This window comes from Desmodus rotundus, chromosome 3, assembly GCF_022682495.2.
Source record: "Desmodus rotundus isolate HL8 chromosome 3, HLdesRot8A.1, whole genome shotgun sequence".
NCBI lineage: Eukaryota > Metazoa > Chordata > Mammalia > Chiroptera > Phyllostomidae > Desmodus > Desmodus rotundus.
Genome location: NC_071389.1, coordinates 2,787,448 through 2,804,495, shown reverse-complemented (window position 1 = coordinate 2,804,495; position 17,048 = coordinate 2,787,448). Strand labels below are relative to the sequence as shown.

The 17,048-nt window shown below is 63.3% G+C and overlaps 1 protein-coding gene across 1 annotated transcript in view; it reads left to right on the top strand.

Annotated features, from left to right (window-relative positions):
* The first annotated feature begins 263 nt into the window (after positions 1 to 263).
* CHD5 (chromodomain helicase DNA binding protein 5) overlaps positions 264 to 17,048 on the top strand; it is a 48,383-nt gene continuing 31,598 nt past the window's right edge. Inside the window, exons 1-3 of the mRNA XM_053921469.1 lie at positions 264 to 342; positions 9,658 to 9,785; positions 14,837 to 15,016. Of these exons, the coding sequence (XP_053777444.1) occupies positions 264 to 342; positions 9,658 to 9,785; positions 14,837 to 15,016 (387 nt within the window). The remainder of the gene's footprint in view (positions 343 to 9,657; positions 9,786 to 14,836; positions 15,017 to 17,048) is intronic.

Genomic DNA, 17,048 nt, shown 5'->3' with positions numbered 1-17,048 from the left:
CCTTGGCCGGCTGCAGACTCAGGCTGCGGGGCGCGAGGGGCGGAGCGGCCCGGGCTTTTCGGGAGCCGAGCGAAGGAGGCCTAAAAGAAGGGGTCGAGACGGGGGGGTGGAGGTTTGGGGGTGTGGGGGGGCAGGCGGCCGCCATCTTCTTGCCGAGGCCGCCTCGCCCGCCGCGCGCACCAGTCCGGCAGCGCACGGGTTAAGGCTGGCACCGCGCCCGGCGGGAGGGGGGGCGCCCACCTCCCCTCCCCCCCTCGCCGGGCATGCGGGGCCCGCTGGGCACCGAGGAGGAGCTGCCGCGGCTGTTCGCGGACGAGATGGAGAACGAGGACGAGATGTCAGGTGAGCAGGGCGCCGGCTGCAACTGGGGCCAGGGAAGCCAGGGGCTCGGATACCAGCGGGGCCCCGGGGCTGGGCTGCGCGGGCGGGGCTGGCAGCGTGCTGGTGGGGGTGCCCGGCTCCGGTCTGCACTCCCGCCCTGCTGGCGCCGTGCTGCCAAGGGCGCGGGGCTGGGCGACCGCCGGGGCGCGGCGTGCGGGCGGCCAAGGGCGGTGCGATTCTGGGCCACCAGGGCAGGGTGCTGGCGGAGGGTTGGTGGAGAGGGGACAGGAGGGCTCTGTGCTGAGCTTCTGGGGCAGGGAGGGGGCGCGGCACCGCCGGGGTCAGCCCGAGTGCCCTTGAAGGGGGCAGGAATGGTGCTTGGCTCCTGGAGTGGCTCATTCCTCTCTCTTGCCTTGTGCGCCTATGGCCTCCCGGGGGGCCCGGCCAGTCTCGGCCCCAGAGCGGTCTGGGTGGGGCCAGGAGTGCAGCTCAGACAGCCGTGCTTGAGGACCTTGCAAGCACCCTGGTTGGGGTGGCTTCCTTCAAGGCCCTCGTGGGCCCCGGGCCGGGGCATGTGGGTTCGAACTCCTACTCCCCTTCCCCAACCGCTGGGTGACGGCCACTCCTGAGCACTTTGCTGGAGCCCCGGTGTTGTCCTGGCGCGCCTTACCCCCGCCACTGTCTCAAGGGTGTTCACTAGGCAGCGGTGGTCCAGCCCACCCTGCCCTGACTATGGTCCTGCCTCTTGGGGCACCCTGCCCTTGCCATCCCTCCCAGAATTCAGTATAAACATGGCTGGTACATCAGGGGCAACCTTGCGTGACTATTCTTTAGTTAACTGCTCACCATTTGTTTGGGACGGTTCCCTTCCTGGCACAGCTGGGGAGGGACTCCCCCTGTCAACCAGCCGCTCTCTCCCCCGAGCTGAGGCACTCTCTGAGGCACTCTTCTTAGCATCCCGCTCCTGAGGGACCTGTGGGAGGCCCAGGGGCTCTCCCTGGGCCAGCAGTATGCTGCAGGGCGCAGGAGTGTATTTGCCCGGGGATAGAATGTTCCACAAATGGGTCTCCGACCCCTGTGTGCAGGAGGGGAGAAGAGGGGGCCTAGCTGGTAGCATTGCGCAGGCAGCTCTGTGTCTTCCCACTGAGGGATTCCCATCAGTGGCCACGCCCACTGGGGGCCTCCTGCCTCCCCACCTGTTTGCTCAGGTCCTCACTGTGACTGGGTCCCTGCCAGGGGAGCCTGGCCTCACCCCATCACGCAGACAGTCTGGCCAACTTTGCAAAGCCCTGCTGGGTTGAGAGCAGGGGGTGTGGTGGCCTGCAGGGGCGGGGTCGCTGGGACAATCGATGCTGCTTGCCGGGTGCAGGGACACAGGCCCATTTCGGGGAGGAACACAGAGGCCTAGCACAGGCTGCAAACCCCTACTGCTTCCGACCCAGGAGGTGGGCTCCTTGGCCAGCCCTTGTCTGTGCTGCTCGCTGGTGCTCTGGGCGTGGCCCTTTGTGGCGCTGATGGGGTCAGTGGACAGCTGCACCCTCCTGACCCGGCTCCTTCCTGGGACTTCACCGACCCCTGGTGGGGTTTCCTGTCCCCTTGTCCTGAAGACTCTACCTCTCCCTGGCTGTGTCAGGGCATCCAGCATGGGGAGTGGAGGAACGCTGGAAGTGCCCTCAGGCTGGTGGACACCAACTCGCCCTGTCTGGGCCAGAGCTGATGGGGCTCACTCAGGGTCGCCTGCTCACCAGCTGGTCTCCCTGTCCCTCCTGCTGGTGTCCACAGCTCCAGGGCTGGGGGAGGTTGTCCCCAGCGGCCCTGGGAACACACCCAAAGCCCTGCAGAGGAGAGGTCCTGTGTCAGCCCCTGTGGCCTGGGGACCGCAGCCCCATCACCAGACGCCAGACGCCACACGCCACATCCCGAGCCTGTCCTGAGCCTCCCCAAGCTCCCAGCGCCTCTCCATGTCCCTGGTTCAAGCCACTGTCTCTTCCTGCTTGTCCACGCCAGAGCCTCCTAGTAAGTCTGCACTAGCCACCCTCTGTTCGGCAGCCAGGGCCACCGCTGTGACACACAGGGGACCCCGGAGCACTCGGCCCCCTCTTCTCCCCTCAGGCCCGGCTCACACGATGCAGCCTCGCTGCCGGCCCCCAGCTCCGTCCATCCTGCCCCGAGCACAGCTGTGACCCCTGCCTGACCCGCTCCCTGCTGCCTCGTCCTGTTATTCTGGTCCACCTCAGTGTCCCCGCCTGGAGGACCCCCTAGACCTCCCAGCTGTGCCACCCCGTCCCTCTCAGACCCATTCTCACGCTCTCTTTTCTTGGCCGCAACTTCTAGTCCCTGGAATTTTATTGCCCGCTGCCTTCGGAGTCGACGGGCTGCCCTTGGAGTGGGGCTCCCTCGGGTGCCAGCTGTGCCTGGAGCCTGGCACCGTGGGTACTCAGGGGATGGTTGTGGTCTCAGTGTCTGGGGGCTGGGGGTCTCAGGTCACCCCTGGCCCATGGACAGCACGACAGCCTCAGCCCAGGCCTTGGTCTCTCCTGAGGTGACCCCAGCTGATCCCCTTGCCCTCCGTTACAGCTGCTCGGGCTGAGCCCGTGGCCATGACCCGCATGGATCTGCAGCCATCGGGTTCCAAAAGCCCTCGGTTTTGGGCAGGAGGCGCTAGTGAGCTGGGGGCTGTCCCGCTGGTTGTGAATCTGCAGCATTTGGATTTGCTCCGTGTCAAATCCGCTTCTCTCCCCCGGCCCGTCTTCCACTTCCCCCTGAGCAGAACTCTTGTTTCCCACGTAGGGCTTTGCCCAACCAGCTCTGGGCCTGAAGGCAGGTGGGTGAGCCTGCCTCACGGGGTGGGGTGGTGATGGTGGCTGGGATGCAGCTCAGGGACCAGGGCCTGAAGCCGCCAGATCTCAGGGCAGTTTGGGGCCGGGGGGCGGGCAGACTGCGTGCCAGGGGTCAGATGGATTTTTTGCTCAGCTGGCTGATTTTGGGTGGGCTGCCCCACCCTGTGCCTCAGTGTCCCCACTGTGGAATGGGGACACAGACCAGCTACCTCACAGAGGGCTATTATGAGGACTGGTGAGACAGTGGCCTTGGAACCCTTAGGTCACAGTGCCCAGCACGAAATAGGTGTCCCATAAACTGTGACTGTTACAATTAGCACCATCCGAGGGGGCAGCTGACCTGCCTTCCCCAAGGAAATGCTTCTGAGACTTGCTCCCCCACCCAGTAAGCTGGGGGTTGGGGGAGCCTGGCCTGGAGGAGGGCTGGGGGTGGGGGGCCTTTGGTGGGGCTGGAGGGAGGAGGGAGGGGCTTGGCGCCCGGGGCCCTTTCCTCAGCAGTTCCCTGCCTGGTTGACTCAGCCCTCCTCCCAGCACACTCAGCCAGAGGGCAGGGGGTGGGGGAGGGCTGATGGTGGTGGGCTAGGGGTGATTGGGGGGTTCCCAGAGCTGGTGAGTCCAGCAAGCCTCTCTTCTGGTCGGGCAGCGTGACCACTCTGGCCACAGAGACCCTTGATTGGCCTATGTCCCCTATGCCCACCGGACTGGACCCAGCTGGGTGAGCCCCTCAAGGTTCCTGGAGCTGATGGGCTGGGGGTGGGGCGTAAGATACCCATGATTCCCAGGGTCATGTCTCCTCAGCTTTCCCTTCCCCTCACTGGGGAAATGTGGGTTTGGGGGGGTGTCCCAGCGAGCCTGATGGTGTTAATACTCTTCGCTGTGAGGAGGGAGGCAAAGAGACCAGCACCAGTTACCCAGTGGCTTGTGGGATATTTACCTTACTCTAAACCGATAGGACACTAAGCTCCATCTGTCATCTTGTCGGTTCATTCGATCTCCCACCCATCTCTTCACCCACCCACCCATGGATCCCCCTCCCACCCAAACATCTGCCCGTGCAGACATAAAACCAACCAAGGACCCATCCACTCACCAGCCACTCGTGCATCCTACTTCCTGTCCATCCATCCACCACCCACCACCCCTTGGGCTGTGCGTCCCACCCACTCTCGAACCGCCCGTGGATGCGCATCTTGCCCGTCCCACAGCCATCTCGCCATGCGCACAGCACCGACGTCTCGAGTGTCTTCTCTGGGCGAGGCACTCGACACGTGTGGCGCCTCGCTGTCGGGGACTTTGCAGGTGGAACTCTTGAGACTTTCCACCCTCTCTCTCTGGTCCTGTCCTTGTTCCCCTCTCCCTGTCTCGTCCTCTAGCCCCGTCCCCACGTCCAGCCCTTTCTGTCTCCAGATCCGCCAGTCTGTCTTCCCTCAGTCATCGGCTGTCCCTCTTTTGTCCCTGTGTCCCCCTGGCCTTCCCGGTGTATCATCCCGTCTCCTCCCTCCTCCCTGCCTGGGTTCTGGGCTTGCATGGGGTGTGGGGGAGGCGGGGGGAGGGCCTCTCCCTGCCCACTGTGGGCCCCCCACCCTCATCATCATTCCACCTTACCCAGTCTCTTAGGGGAAGAGACTCACCTCGTCCCCCACCCCACCCGCCTGCCCAGAGTGCTCTGGCCTGATGCTTTCTTTGATGAGATGCCGTGGGGTGGTGTCTGGGTTTTGTTAAATGTCATAAATAAATTATTAATCCTCTCCCAGGCGGGAGGGCTGCCCCGCCCCCATTATCAGCAGAGGGCCTGTGACGTGGCGGGGTGCTCCAAGGACTGATGGGAACCTTAGTCTTGGTCAGCCCTAGTGTGGCCCTGAGCACCCCGGGCCCTGCAGTGCCTGAACCAGAGACCCTCCACCCTCTGCCGCCCACCCCTTTGCTCCCTGCTGCCCTAACCATGTTGGGGCCTCCCTGGACTCTGCCTGCCACCGCCAGGTACCTGTCGGGCCTTGCACGGGCACTTCCACAGCCAGATTCAAATCATCCATCCCCCGTGAGAAGGGCAATAATCGGCCCGTGTTAAGGATAAGGAATGGGCGCGGTGGGGCGGCCCTGCTGGGAAGGGGTTGTGGGTTGAAGTCGGCGCTCCTCTGCACCCCCATCCCCCCTCCTTGTGGTCACCAGGTGGCCTTGTGCCCCATTTGGTGCTGGGTTGTGGTGGGGAGTGTAAGGAGCCCCTCTCCCCAGGCCCGGGGAGGATGGTGGGTGCTGAGCTGGTCCCTGTAGCTGGCAGATCAGCTGGCTTTCCTGGACCTTGGGCATGGAGCTCTTACCCCAACCCCTGGCTTTGCCACCTCAAACCCTCGACCCCCTAAATCAGCCTGACTTTCCCCTCCAAATCCTGTGTTTGTCTTTGCAGAGCTCCCTAGGGGGGCCGCGTTCTTGCCTCTGGGTAGGCTCTGCTGCTGCCCTCCCCCCAGGAGGGGGAGGGGGTAAGCACAGGACCTGGGGACTAGCTCTGATGCCCCTGAGGAACCCCGTGTGACCTGGGCTGGGGGGCAGCCTGAGTCACCTCAGTGTCCCCAGGGTGCAGCCCCAAGCTGGGCTCACAGACCGTGCTGTTTAAGTGGGTCCTAAGCAAAGGGGAAGGTCTCAACTTGGGGAGGGACCTTGCCTGGGGGGAGGGGCCTTGACTGGGGAGAGGGGCAGGGTCAGGCCCATCTGGCTCTCTCACTGGCCAGCTGTGAGACTGAGATGTGGGCCGGGAGGAGGAGATCCTGTGAGCCTCAGTCTCCCCATCTGCACTTGGGGGCAGGAGTGGTGCCACCTCCCAGGTCACGGTGCAATTAATGTAAATGTACACAGGCTCCCAGCACAGGTGAACTGCAGAACCTCCACTGGTACACGGTGGTGGCTGTGGCGGAGGGGATGGGCCTGCTAGGTGGAGGGGGCCCTCTTGGCATAGCCTGGGGCTGCTCAGTGAGGTGGGGAGGGGCCGGGGGTAACTTAGGGGGAAGCAGACCTAGGACCTCTCTGTGTCCTGGCAGACTCCTTCCCCATGGGTCCCCCTGCCTTTCCTCCACCTCTGCCCCGGGCCTGCTCTGACCTGGGGGACCAGCAGGTAGGAGAGGTAACAAGGCTGATGGGTCCTATCACCCAGCTTGGGTCGATGGAGCCTTGGGCTGGAGGGGCAGGGCTGGTGCAGGAGGTCAGTGCTGGGCGGCCCGAGGGCTGCGGGGCCACCAGGAGCCAGCAGGACAAGGAGTCCCGAGTCCTCTTCTCCCAGGGACCCTCACCCTGGCCGAGCGGGAACCCCTTTACTACTGGCTGTGTGCCCTGAGGAGAGGCACAGGGCCCGGGCTCTGGAGGGGTGGTGGGCACGGGGAAGGGGTGCTTGGATGACTCCCTAGGTCTGGTTTCAGAAAGCTCAGGGCCCCTGGGGAAGAGGGAGGCGGGGTTGGAGCTGAAGTGAAGACAGGCTGAGTGGGAACCACAGGGGTGGGGGAGCAGGTCCCCAAGGTCAGCTCTGGGGTGTCCTCAGGGCCACCAGAAGCTGTGAGGGTGGAGGAAGAGCCTGTCGGGGGTGGGGGTGAGCAGGGAGGGGTTCCTATCCTTGTGTGTCAGCCCCGGAATGTTCTTGGAGGAGGGGGAGGTTCCATCAGGCAAATGGGCCTGGGCCTGGAGGTCTTCAGGAACGGAGAACGGGGCTGCCTGTGGGCCGAGGGTTTGGGGTCTTGTCCACTGAGGCTCATTCTGGGTGTGGGTTGGGGCTAGCGTGTGCCCCTCCTCCTCAGGCAGAGCTGGTGCAGCCCACCACACGTCACCGGCCTCCTTCGAGAGCCTCCTGCAGCCACCCGAGCATCTCTCTGTTCTGCTGCTCAGTCAGTGACCGTGTGCTGGGCTGGGGGACTGCCCTGTGGAGGGGACAGGGATGTGGGGAGGTGGCAGGAGGCGGAGGAAGAGGCCCCCTCCCGATTGCATCAGCCCCAGCCTGTTACATAACGCGCCGGGCACCGCCTGGGTGCGGGGGCGGCTCTGCCCAGGCGGTCTCCGTCTCCCTGCAGCGTGGGGAGGCGGAGGCAGCCCGGGGGGGGGGGGGGTGGGCAGGGTGGACAGCCAGCCCCATCACTGCCCCTGAGACCTCTCCACTCCAGGACTGCCCTGGGGGTCCCTGTGCATGTTTTCAACTGGCTCCCAAAACCTCTGCCCCTCCCACAACAGGACTCGGGGACAGGACAGGGTCACTCTCCAGCCTCAGCCTGTCCGAGCGAGGCCTGCCAACCTCAACCCAGCTTTGAGCCTGCCCCTCACTGCCCGGCTCTGTGCCCCGTAGCCCGGGCCAAAGCCACAGCAGCTGTGCCTTGCACTTGGTCCTGTTCTCAGTAGTACCACCTCAGCTGGTCAGGACCACCACGCAGGCCCTCCAGGGGCAGCCAGCACTCAGGCCGTGCTCAGGCCGCCTCCCCTGGGGCAGTCCCCTATCCTGCCTGGAGCCTGCCTCTCTCCAGGTCTGTTTGCCCACCAGGACGGGGAGGGGCTGGCATGGGGGTCCCAGGGGGCTATATAAGACAGGGAGGGCAGTGTGCCCTGGTGGGGAGGCCACAGGTCCCTGGCCACCCTGGGGGGGGGCGCCAGTGCCAAGGGGTGCCCAGGTGGTGGTGCAGCCCCACCTTTCCCTGGTAGGGGGTGGGATGTGTGGGAACCAGCCCCTGGGGCCTTGGGCATCCACTGGGCCTAGCGCCCTCTAGCAGCACCCACAGTATGGCAGTGGGAGCCAGGAGACCCCCTCTGCCTTGGGGACTGGGGCAGAAGGGGGTTGAGGGTGGGATGGGGTGACCCATGGATGAGGCGGGGGGCCTGGGTTGGGGTGTCTGGGGCGTGCACACTGCTGTCCCAGCATGTGTGGCGTGTGGTCGGCGTGGTAACAACCACCAGCGTAGAAGGTTCCTGGGTGGGGGTGGGACCCTATTTCCTTAAACTGGATTCCCCCTCCCTGGCTGGGTGGCTCAGTCGGTTGGACCTTTGTCCTGTAGACCAAAAGGTCAAGGGTTTGATTCCTGGTCAGGGAACATACCCAGGTTGCGGGTTCAGTCCTCCATGGGGGCACGTACGGGAGGTGACCAATCAGTGTTTGTCTCTCTTCCTCTCTTTCTAAAAGCAATGGAAAAAAATGTCCTCTGGTGAGGATGAAAAAATAAACAGAAACAAACTTGATTCCCCCCTGCTACCGCTGGCCCTGGCTCTTCTCTGCCTCCTCGGGGTCTCCTGGGTGGCAGTGCTCAGGCTGAGTGAGACTCCCTGATGTGCCCCCAACCCCCGCCGGCTCGCTCCTCTGTCCCCTCGGCGCATGTGGGGCAGTGAGGGCACGGGGAGGGCAGGCCGCCTTCTGCGCCTGGGGCTTCTGGCTGGCATGGAGCTCTGGCTTTCTTGTGGGCCCCTTTTGTGGATTCTTTGGAGGTTCTGCCTTGCTTCTGGAAGCTTCCTTTGCCCTGGGGCAGACAGATGTATCTCTGCTGCGGGTGGTTTGTTGTTGCAGCGTCTTCTGCTGCATTTGCTTCCAAGAGGATTCTCCTTACTCTCCCTGCTGACCTGTGTCCGGTCCCCAGAAACTCAGGGCTCGCTGCCTGTGTGGGTGTGACTGGGGGTGTGTAGCTGTGTGGGTGTGACTGGGGGTGTGTAGCTATGTGGGTGTGACTGGGGGTGTGTATCTGTGTGGGTGTGACTGGGGGTGTGTGTAGCTGTGTGGGTGTGACTGGGGGTGTGTAGCTATGTGGGTGTGACTGGAGGTATGTAGCTGTGACTGGGGGTGTGTAGCTGTGTGGGTGTGACTGTGGAGGTGTGTAGCTGTGACTGGGGGTGTGTAGCTGTGTGGGTGTGACTGGGGGTGTGTGTATCTGTGTGGGTGTGTGTGGGGGGAGAGGCAGCGTGGTCTTCAGTTCCCCATTCAGGGGTCCTGGCACCCTCCCAGCTGGCCTCTCATCCCGACCCCGAGGCACTTGCGGTTCAGCGCTCTGTGGTCCTGGGGTGGGGTGACCTGTGTGCTCCTGTCATTGAGCCCCCCGGGAAGGCCCAGCTGGAGGTGGCTCTGGGATCCCGTGGGGCTGCTTTCTGCCTGGGGAGCCCATCCACAGGGCTGCCTCATAGTTGCTCACTTGGGCTCAGGGCGTTGTTTCCAGAGCCCTGTCTAACTGGGAGGGCGGTGGAGGCCTGGTGGTGACAGCATTCCGTTCTGCTGATTAGGGAGGGAAGGACAGGTCCCCAGGTGAGGTGGTGACACAGCCCAACAGGGCTGGGCTTCGGCTCCCTGGGTCTGGGGGCCGGGAGGGGCTGGGTGAGGGACTGGTCTGGGGATCCTCCATGGGCCGGGGAGGGGAGGCCCAGTGGCTGTGACCTTGCTGGGCTGGCGGCAGAGGAGCTGGCTGTCTCCACAGGCCCCGCCTCCTGCTCTGTGGCCCTGGGGGTCTCCCGGAGGGATGAGGTGGTGTAACTTCTCCCCTTCTGACTCTTCCAGAAGAAGAAGATGGTGGCCTTGAGGGCTTTGAGGACTTTTTCCCGGAGGAGCCGGTGAGCCTTCCCAAGAAGAAGAAGCCCAAGAAGCTCAAGGAGAACCGGTCCAAAGGGAAGCGGAAGAAGAAGGAGGTGCGTGGGCCGGGGCAGGGTGTGCGGAGGCCTCGCTGGCTCCCCTGGGCCTGCAGAGCGAGCTCTGGGCTTCCTGCCTCTGCGCTGTCCCTTGTGGGTGGGGGCCGGCATTTCTCCCCTGGACCGTCCACCACTGAGGGAGATCCTGTGGACCATGGGGCCCTGAATTTTGTGCTCCATCCCTCCTCTGATGACACCTCCCCCGGGCCCTGCAGGTCTTTCCCTGTGGGCAGAGGATGGTGTGGTGGGGGCCCTGGGGGGCAGGCCCGATTTCCTGGTTGAGGCCTCAGCTGCCGTCACCCCCAAGCTGCATGCGTGTTGTGCTGGTGGTGGAGTCCAGGGTCCTGGGGCCTCGGGGCAAGGGCAGGGGCCTCCTGCACCCATTCCCAGCTCCTCTCCAGCAACTTCTTTTAGGGACTGGACAGAGTCTAGGTTAGGACATGGGGTGCCATCGGGTCCTGTCCTTGGTCGCAGGCCTTCAGGCTGGGTCTCCCCAGTTCCTACACGCAAACGAGGGACTACCAGGGCTGCCAGGGGCCTGTGGGCGCCCTTCCCCTCTCCCCGCCCCAGGCAGGGCCCAGGGTACAGCAGGGCCCGCTGCTCTGGCCAGGAAGGAGGCTGGAGAAGGGCAGTGTCTGGGCAGGTCTGCAGTACAGAGGGGGCGGCGCTCGCCTCCCCAACCCCAGCATCACTCAGCTCTCCTCCCACTGCTTCCAGACCCACCTGGACGGTGTGTGTCTCTCTGGCTCCGGTCCGTCTGTCTGTCGGCGTCTCCTCCACCATCAGCGGGCCCCTGCCCTATTTCTGTCTCGCTGTCCCCCGTCTCCCTTGCTCTCTTCTTGCTTTCCATTTCTTCCTTCCCCTCACTCCCCTGCCCCCATTCTCCCCGTGCTCCCTCCCCTCTCTTCCTCACACTCGCCCCTTCCTCCATCTCCTGAGACACAGTTCAGGTTCTCAGAGAGGGTGGAGGCAGGGTGGCCTGGAGCTCTGCAGATGGCCCGGCAGTACCAGACAGGCCCCCAAGGCCACCCTTGGGCCATTGCTGTCCCCTCCCCTGCATTGCTGAGAGCATGGCTTGACCAGCTGGCCCATCTTACAGGGTCTGGAGCACGCTGAGGCCAGAGGGCGGGATCCCGGGTGTTGTGCCCACCCCCCCCCATATGGGGAGGGGAATTGCAACCTTTGCTCCTCTGCATCTCCAACCAGGTGGCCCCCGGACAGGGACAGGCGGTGTGTGTGGGGGGGCGGGGCGCGGTCGGACCGGCAGAGCCTTGTCTGTCTGTGTGTGGTTGGGGAGGGGAGGAGACAGGCAGCAAGTCGCAGATTCTGATTTCCATAAAATAGCCGGACTCTGGCCAGAACCTGAGCATATGTAGATGAAGCTCCCTGTCAGACCCAGCGCAGGAGGGAGAAATGATTTCAACCTGTACTGCAGCGGTTACCATGGCAACCAATTATTCAGTGCTAAATTATAACTGTTTATAACAGTCGTGAATGGGAAGGCTCATATTCGATTCTTTCTTTTTCCCTTTCAGTCTTGAAGGACCCCAAATCGAGAATGACCAACTCTCTGAGTCCTTCCTTTTGAGTTTAAATGCCTCATTTTTCGAGATGTGGCGTGTGCTGAGCACTGGGCGTGGAGGGAAGGGAGAGGGAGGAGAGGGACGGCCTGGATCCAGAAACATCTGCAGAGCTGTGAAAGAGGGAGGGCGGGCGGGGATGGCTCACCGGGGTCCCCTGGGCCTGCTCTGGTGGCATGCTGTCCTCTGTGGGCCTGGGGCTCAGGGCCCAGACCCCCTGCCTGCCCTCAGCTGCTTGCATGCACCACCTGGGCATAGTGATTAAGGCAGCTTTGCAGACGGATTCTGCGGGGACTCCAAGTCCGCTAAGGTTCTTTTCCGCCAAGTGCATCCCTGCCCTCATGCCCCAGGCTGCCGCAGCCCAAAGGAGAGCGTCAAGGTCAAAGCCCCAACTGTCGTCTTGTGTTCAGAGCCCAGGGCTGAGACTGGTTCAGGGCATTATGGGTCTATGCCGGCGGCTTCTCCCCTGAACATGGCTTGGCCTGCAGCCCCCCTCGGCCAGTTTCAATGTACAGAACTGACCCTCGTTCTCTGTCACTCTTTCCCCTCTTGCCACCGGCTGAGGCTGCATCCCCCCAGGTCCTGCTGAGGGGCCACTGCCCTTCCCCTCGTCCCTTCTCTGCAAGGAAGATTTTGGGAGGAAAAAAAGAGGCTCAGGTCCAGGAGCGTGCAGACAGCTAAATGCAGAGACACGCTGTGGATACAGATGTTGTTCCTGTGGAAAACCAATCTGCAAAGACGTGTCCTGCACCCCCGCCCCCACCCTCCACCGGCCCCTGGGTGTGGGCAGGAGGGCTTGGATGCGGTCCTGGTACAGGCGGTGGGTGGGTCCAGGAGGTGTGCACTTTGTTAGGTTGAGGGAGATGGCAGGGCATAGAGAGGGTCAGGGGACAGGCAGGAGTGGGTGGGAGGAACTAGGGAAGCAGAGCCTTCTCTTTTAAAGGGTTTTCCCTAGTGTGGTGAGGGCAAAGGGAGCTGTCTGCCCCTTCCCCGAAGCTAGGGGTCCTGCTGAAGCTCCAGCTCCTCCTTCCAGGAGGTCTGTGCCCTCTGGCTCTCCCAGGTGGCTCTGGGGTGAGCACTGGGCCAGCCCCCCCAGCAGTGCCTGGCGTGGGGCCTTCTGCCAGGCCTGCTTCTGCCTCCCTCTCTCCCTCCCACCCCCTCTGGCTCTGCATTTGGAGTTCCGCTGGCCACTCCTTGTCTCTCCTGCACTTGGGATGTGGCAGTGCCTGCTTCCCACACATGCTCGGGTCCACTGCCCCCCAGGTGTGGCCATGGCAGCCCCTCTGTTGGGGTCTGCACTGTAGCTGGCGCCTAGCTGCCGGCACGCTTGGTCTGCAGAAATGGGACACGAGGCTGGTTGTGTCCCCCACCTGGTCATCCCCACTGTGTCTTTGGCTTCCAAGCAGAGGTGGGGTTGTTGCTGTGGGTAAATGTTTAAGGCCTCCCCTTACGTGATCTCCTAACCACCTGCGTGTCCCCATTTCTGGTGGGGACGCTGAGGTCAGGTGCTGCAGTGACTGGCCCAGACCCCAGGCTCGCAAGGGTCGGAGCTCTGAGGCCTCTGTCGTGCAGCCTCCCTAGGGAGCCCCAGGACCCACCGTGGGTCCTCCTGTCTCATCCCTGGTCTAGTTGGTAGAGTCGTCCCAGGGCAGCTGAAGGCCAGCCCTGCACCCCAGGCTCTGTAGGTCCCACCACCGCTGTCCGTGGTGCTGAAGCTTGTGGCCTCCTCCTCCTCCTCCTCCTCCTCTCCCCATCCTTACCTTTGCTGGGGTGAGGGCTGAGGGAGAGCCTCTCTCTCAGGCCTCTCGAAGGGTGGTCTCTCCAAGCTGGCTGGTCTCTGCACCCTTGGGGGACATGGCCATCCCTCTCTGACCCCCACCTCCCCACAGGACTGAGGCTGAGATGGGAGTTGTGGCCACCAGCCTGGGGAGCGGCAGCCACCCTCGAGGCTGTCCTGCCCCAGGCAGCAACTGGGACCTGCACTGCCCCTGGGGCCTGGCCTGGCCAGTCAGTATGTGGGAAACACCGGGATTCAGGAAAGGAGTAGAGGCCAGCTGGTGGCCGGCCAGCCAGGCTCACTGACTCAGCACTGAAGGGGCGCCGGAGCTTTGGGAGCAGGGAGTGGGGAGCTAGGAGACAGCAGAGCTGAGGAAGGGTGGGGAGCCTGTGGGCCAGTCCTTTCCTAGCTGTATCTGATGGAGGGACTAGCTGAGTCCTTACAGTGTGGCTGCAAAGGGCAGACACTGGGCTGGGGGCCTCCTGGGATTCTCCTGAAGACCCCACTCCCCTTGGTGCCCTCCTTCTCTTCCCTTCCCCCACCTGCTCCCTTTCCTTCTCCCTCCTTCCTTCCATCTCCCTCCTCCCTCCCCTTCTCCTTCTCCTCCCCCTCTGTCTCTTCCCCTTTCTTCTCCCTTCCTCACCCCTCCCTCCCCACATCCTCTTAGGCCTCTCTCCCCCATTACTGTTTCTGAGCTCATTTTTCATCTTTCTGGTGCTTCTCCATCTCTCCCATGCCTCTTTTTGCTCACCTTGAGACCAGTAAACAGCCAGCAGGAAGATGACAAGTCCGTGCTGGTACCCAGAGCATCAGCACCCAGCCTCTGTCCCTGCAGACCGAGCCAGGAGGGGCTGGGAAGGGCTTGCATCTTGCCCGGAAGGGCCGAGAGTAAACAGCTTTCTCCGAGGGGCAGTGCCTTCTGGTGGGGATGCTTGGGGCTGGCACCTCTCTTATCTCCGTATAAATGGGCCATTTTGTGCTCGAGTGGAAGGGGAAACTGAATCAAGGGAGCCAAGCTGAGGAGCTGCCTAAATGACCTTGTCTTGCACTGTGATGCTGTGGCCAGAGTGGGGGCGGGGGGAAGGTGGGCTTGTGCACTGCAGTTTCTGGAGAGCCCACAGGCAGGTGCCGCCGGGCCGTGTGCTTCGCATTAGTCACAGGTGGCCCGACACACACGCAGCTCCATGGGGGGCTCATGTGGAGGGGCGGGAGGGGAGGGAGGGGCTGGGAGGCAGAGCCCTGGTGGGCCAGTGGCTTTTCTGGCCCACTTTGCTTTTGGGCTCCTGGCATCACGTCCTATGCTTTGAGCTCCTGGGTCCAAGGGCTGTCCCACAAGACCCTTCCAAATCTCAAAGTCCACAGAAGGCTCATTCTGACCGAAGCTGAGCCCGAGCCTCACCCCAGGGTGCTCCCAGCAGGCTGCACTGAGCTGGCCCAGTGGGGAAACCTGACTTGGGTGCACTCCTACTCTGCGTCCCCCCCCGCCCCCCGCCCCTGGGCCTTCAGGGTGTGGCCCTGTGGCAGCCCCTCTGGCTGGGCTTTGGGGCTGAGCTCTGAGCAGCCGGGCACTGAGTGACCCAGAAAGCATGGCCGATGGGCTGTGCCAGGAGCCCGCTCCAAGGGCAGGCCCTCGGCCCAGCTCCCCAGGCTCTCCTCGGGCCCCTGGTGCCCTCACCGCCCCCCTGGTCTTGCAGGGGAGCCATGACGAGCTGTCGGAGAATGAAGAGGACCTGGACGAGAAGTCGGAGAGCGAAGGCAGCGACTACTCCCCTAACAAAAAGAGGAAGAAAAAACTCAAGGACAAGAAGGAGAAGAAGGCCAAGCGGAAGAGGAAGGGTGACGATGAGGATGCCAACGATGATGGATGCCTCAAGGTAAGCCCGGGCTGGCTGGGGCACCGTCTCCGAGGGCACACCTGCTTGGAGGGCAGAGCCTCCTGCTGTCACTTCTCTGCCTTCCTGCCCAGCAGCCCCGAGTGTCTCCCCCAGGGGCGGGGGTGCGTGTCTGTGCGCTCACAGGAAGCTGGCTGCTGGCCTGTGGGAGAGGCTGCAGCCGCGAGCCTCAGAGGCACATTTGAAAACACGGCGGACGAGCTCTGGGAGTTTTGGGCGGACGCCGTCCAGCCTGCCTCTTGTCCTCGATCCTGCCCGCTGGAGTGAGTGGCTCTTTCTGGGAGAATGATGGTCTGAGCTCACGCTCTGTCAGGGACCTCTCGCCTGGGGCAGTGTGGGGAAATAAATCAGCAAGTGGAGCCCTTGCCAGCAAGGAGCTGTGGGACAGCTCCACGTAGGGCAGAAGGGTTGCTGTTACTCAGCACAGGTCTGAGGGCCTGCCCACGAGGGCCTGCAAGAGTGAGCTGGTCAGGGAAGCATCTTCCTCGTGACCCTGGGGAGGCTGCACCATGGGGGGGCCTCTGAGGGCGGAGGGGCAGAGGACCTCGAATCAGCCCAGGCCACCCAGGACTGACTGGGCTCCCGGGCTCAGCTCGGGGTGGCCCGGATTGAAGGATAAGTGCTCTGTAAATATGAGTGTGGTGGCTGTCGGGAGACGTGGAAACGGTGCCTGTCAGCCCCTGGCGCTGGGGAGCCCCGGCAGTGTGCCGGCTCCCGGAGGGACTGCACTTCTCGGCAGGAGTGCTGTGCCTCATCTGAGACTGATGCTAGCGGAGGGGCTGACAGCTTTGCATGATGCACTTACGGGAGCGAATCGGGTGATCCTGGAACGATGTCATCGGCGCACGCACATGCTGCTCTGCGTCCTGGTGGGAGCCGGGCCTGGGAGCCCCCAGGAAGGGCTGTGTGTATGGGGGGGCAGGTAAAGCATGGGAGGGGGTTCCACCCCTGAAGTGTCACCACGAACAGGGAGCCAGGAAGCTCTGGGCACTTAGGAGAATGGAAATAGTGGCAGCTCGGGGCTTCTTGGCCACCTACTGCCCCATCCAGCAGGAGGGACAGCAGGCCTGGGTCCTAGATGTCCACACTGGAGGCCCAGCATCCCCCTGACTGGGCCAGGGCCTGGGGCCTGGGGGTGGTGTGTGCTGATTGGTTGAGTGGATCAGTGGGTGGGGCTGGGGCAGGGCTGCCTGGAACAAGCCAGGAAGAGGAACAGGTGCGAGGTCTAAGCACAGGTGCTGACTCCTTCCCTCCTGTGAGGCAGGTGCTGTTATCCCTGTTTTACAGACAGGGGAACTGAGGCATGGAGAGGTGAAATAGCTCACCTCACTGCCAAATGTGGCAGAGCCAGGATTAGAACCGGCATCTGTCGGGCTCCAGAGTTCAAACTCATACCCAGCACCCCAACCCCACTCCTATCCTAGGCAGCCCAGGATGGCCCCGGCGATCTGACACCCGGGCTGGCTGTGTCTTGAGCTCACTCTGTGCCCTTGGGAAGTCACCCACCACCTTGGGCCTCAGTGCCCCATCTGGAAAGTGAAGCAGCAATGAGGGACCCTCTTGGGGTTGTCCTGTGTCCTTACCCTGGCCAGGGCGCACCTTTCTGGCCCTGGAACCTGGCAGCAGCCTGTCCTTTTATGGGGCCCACGCATAACTGTACCAGGGGCCATCCTGGGGCGGCCTCATTTCTCCCCACCATGCCTGAGGCAGCCCTTGGGCCTGCTGCCTCTCCGGGGCCATCTGCTTCCTAAAACCCACCTTTAGGCCGCTGTTCTGTCCCAGAGCCCAGACGCCGGAAACACAGTCCTCCCAGAGGGCGAGTCCTGTTTTTCTTGGCCTGGGCACATGCATGGTCTCCCCTAAGTCCCCACATTACCCCCCCAGGCACTTGGCCCTGCAACCCTGATGAGGGGCTGGGGACTGGCTGTTTTGGGGTGTTTTCAGTGGTAGCTGGGAACTGCTTCTGTTAAGTTGTAGGCACGGCCCCCCTTCCCCTGCTGTGAGGCCTCCTGGG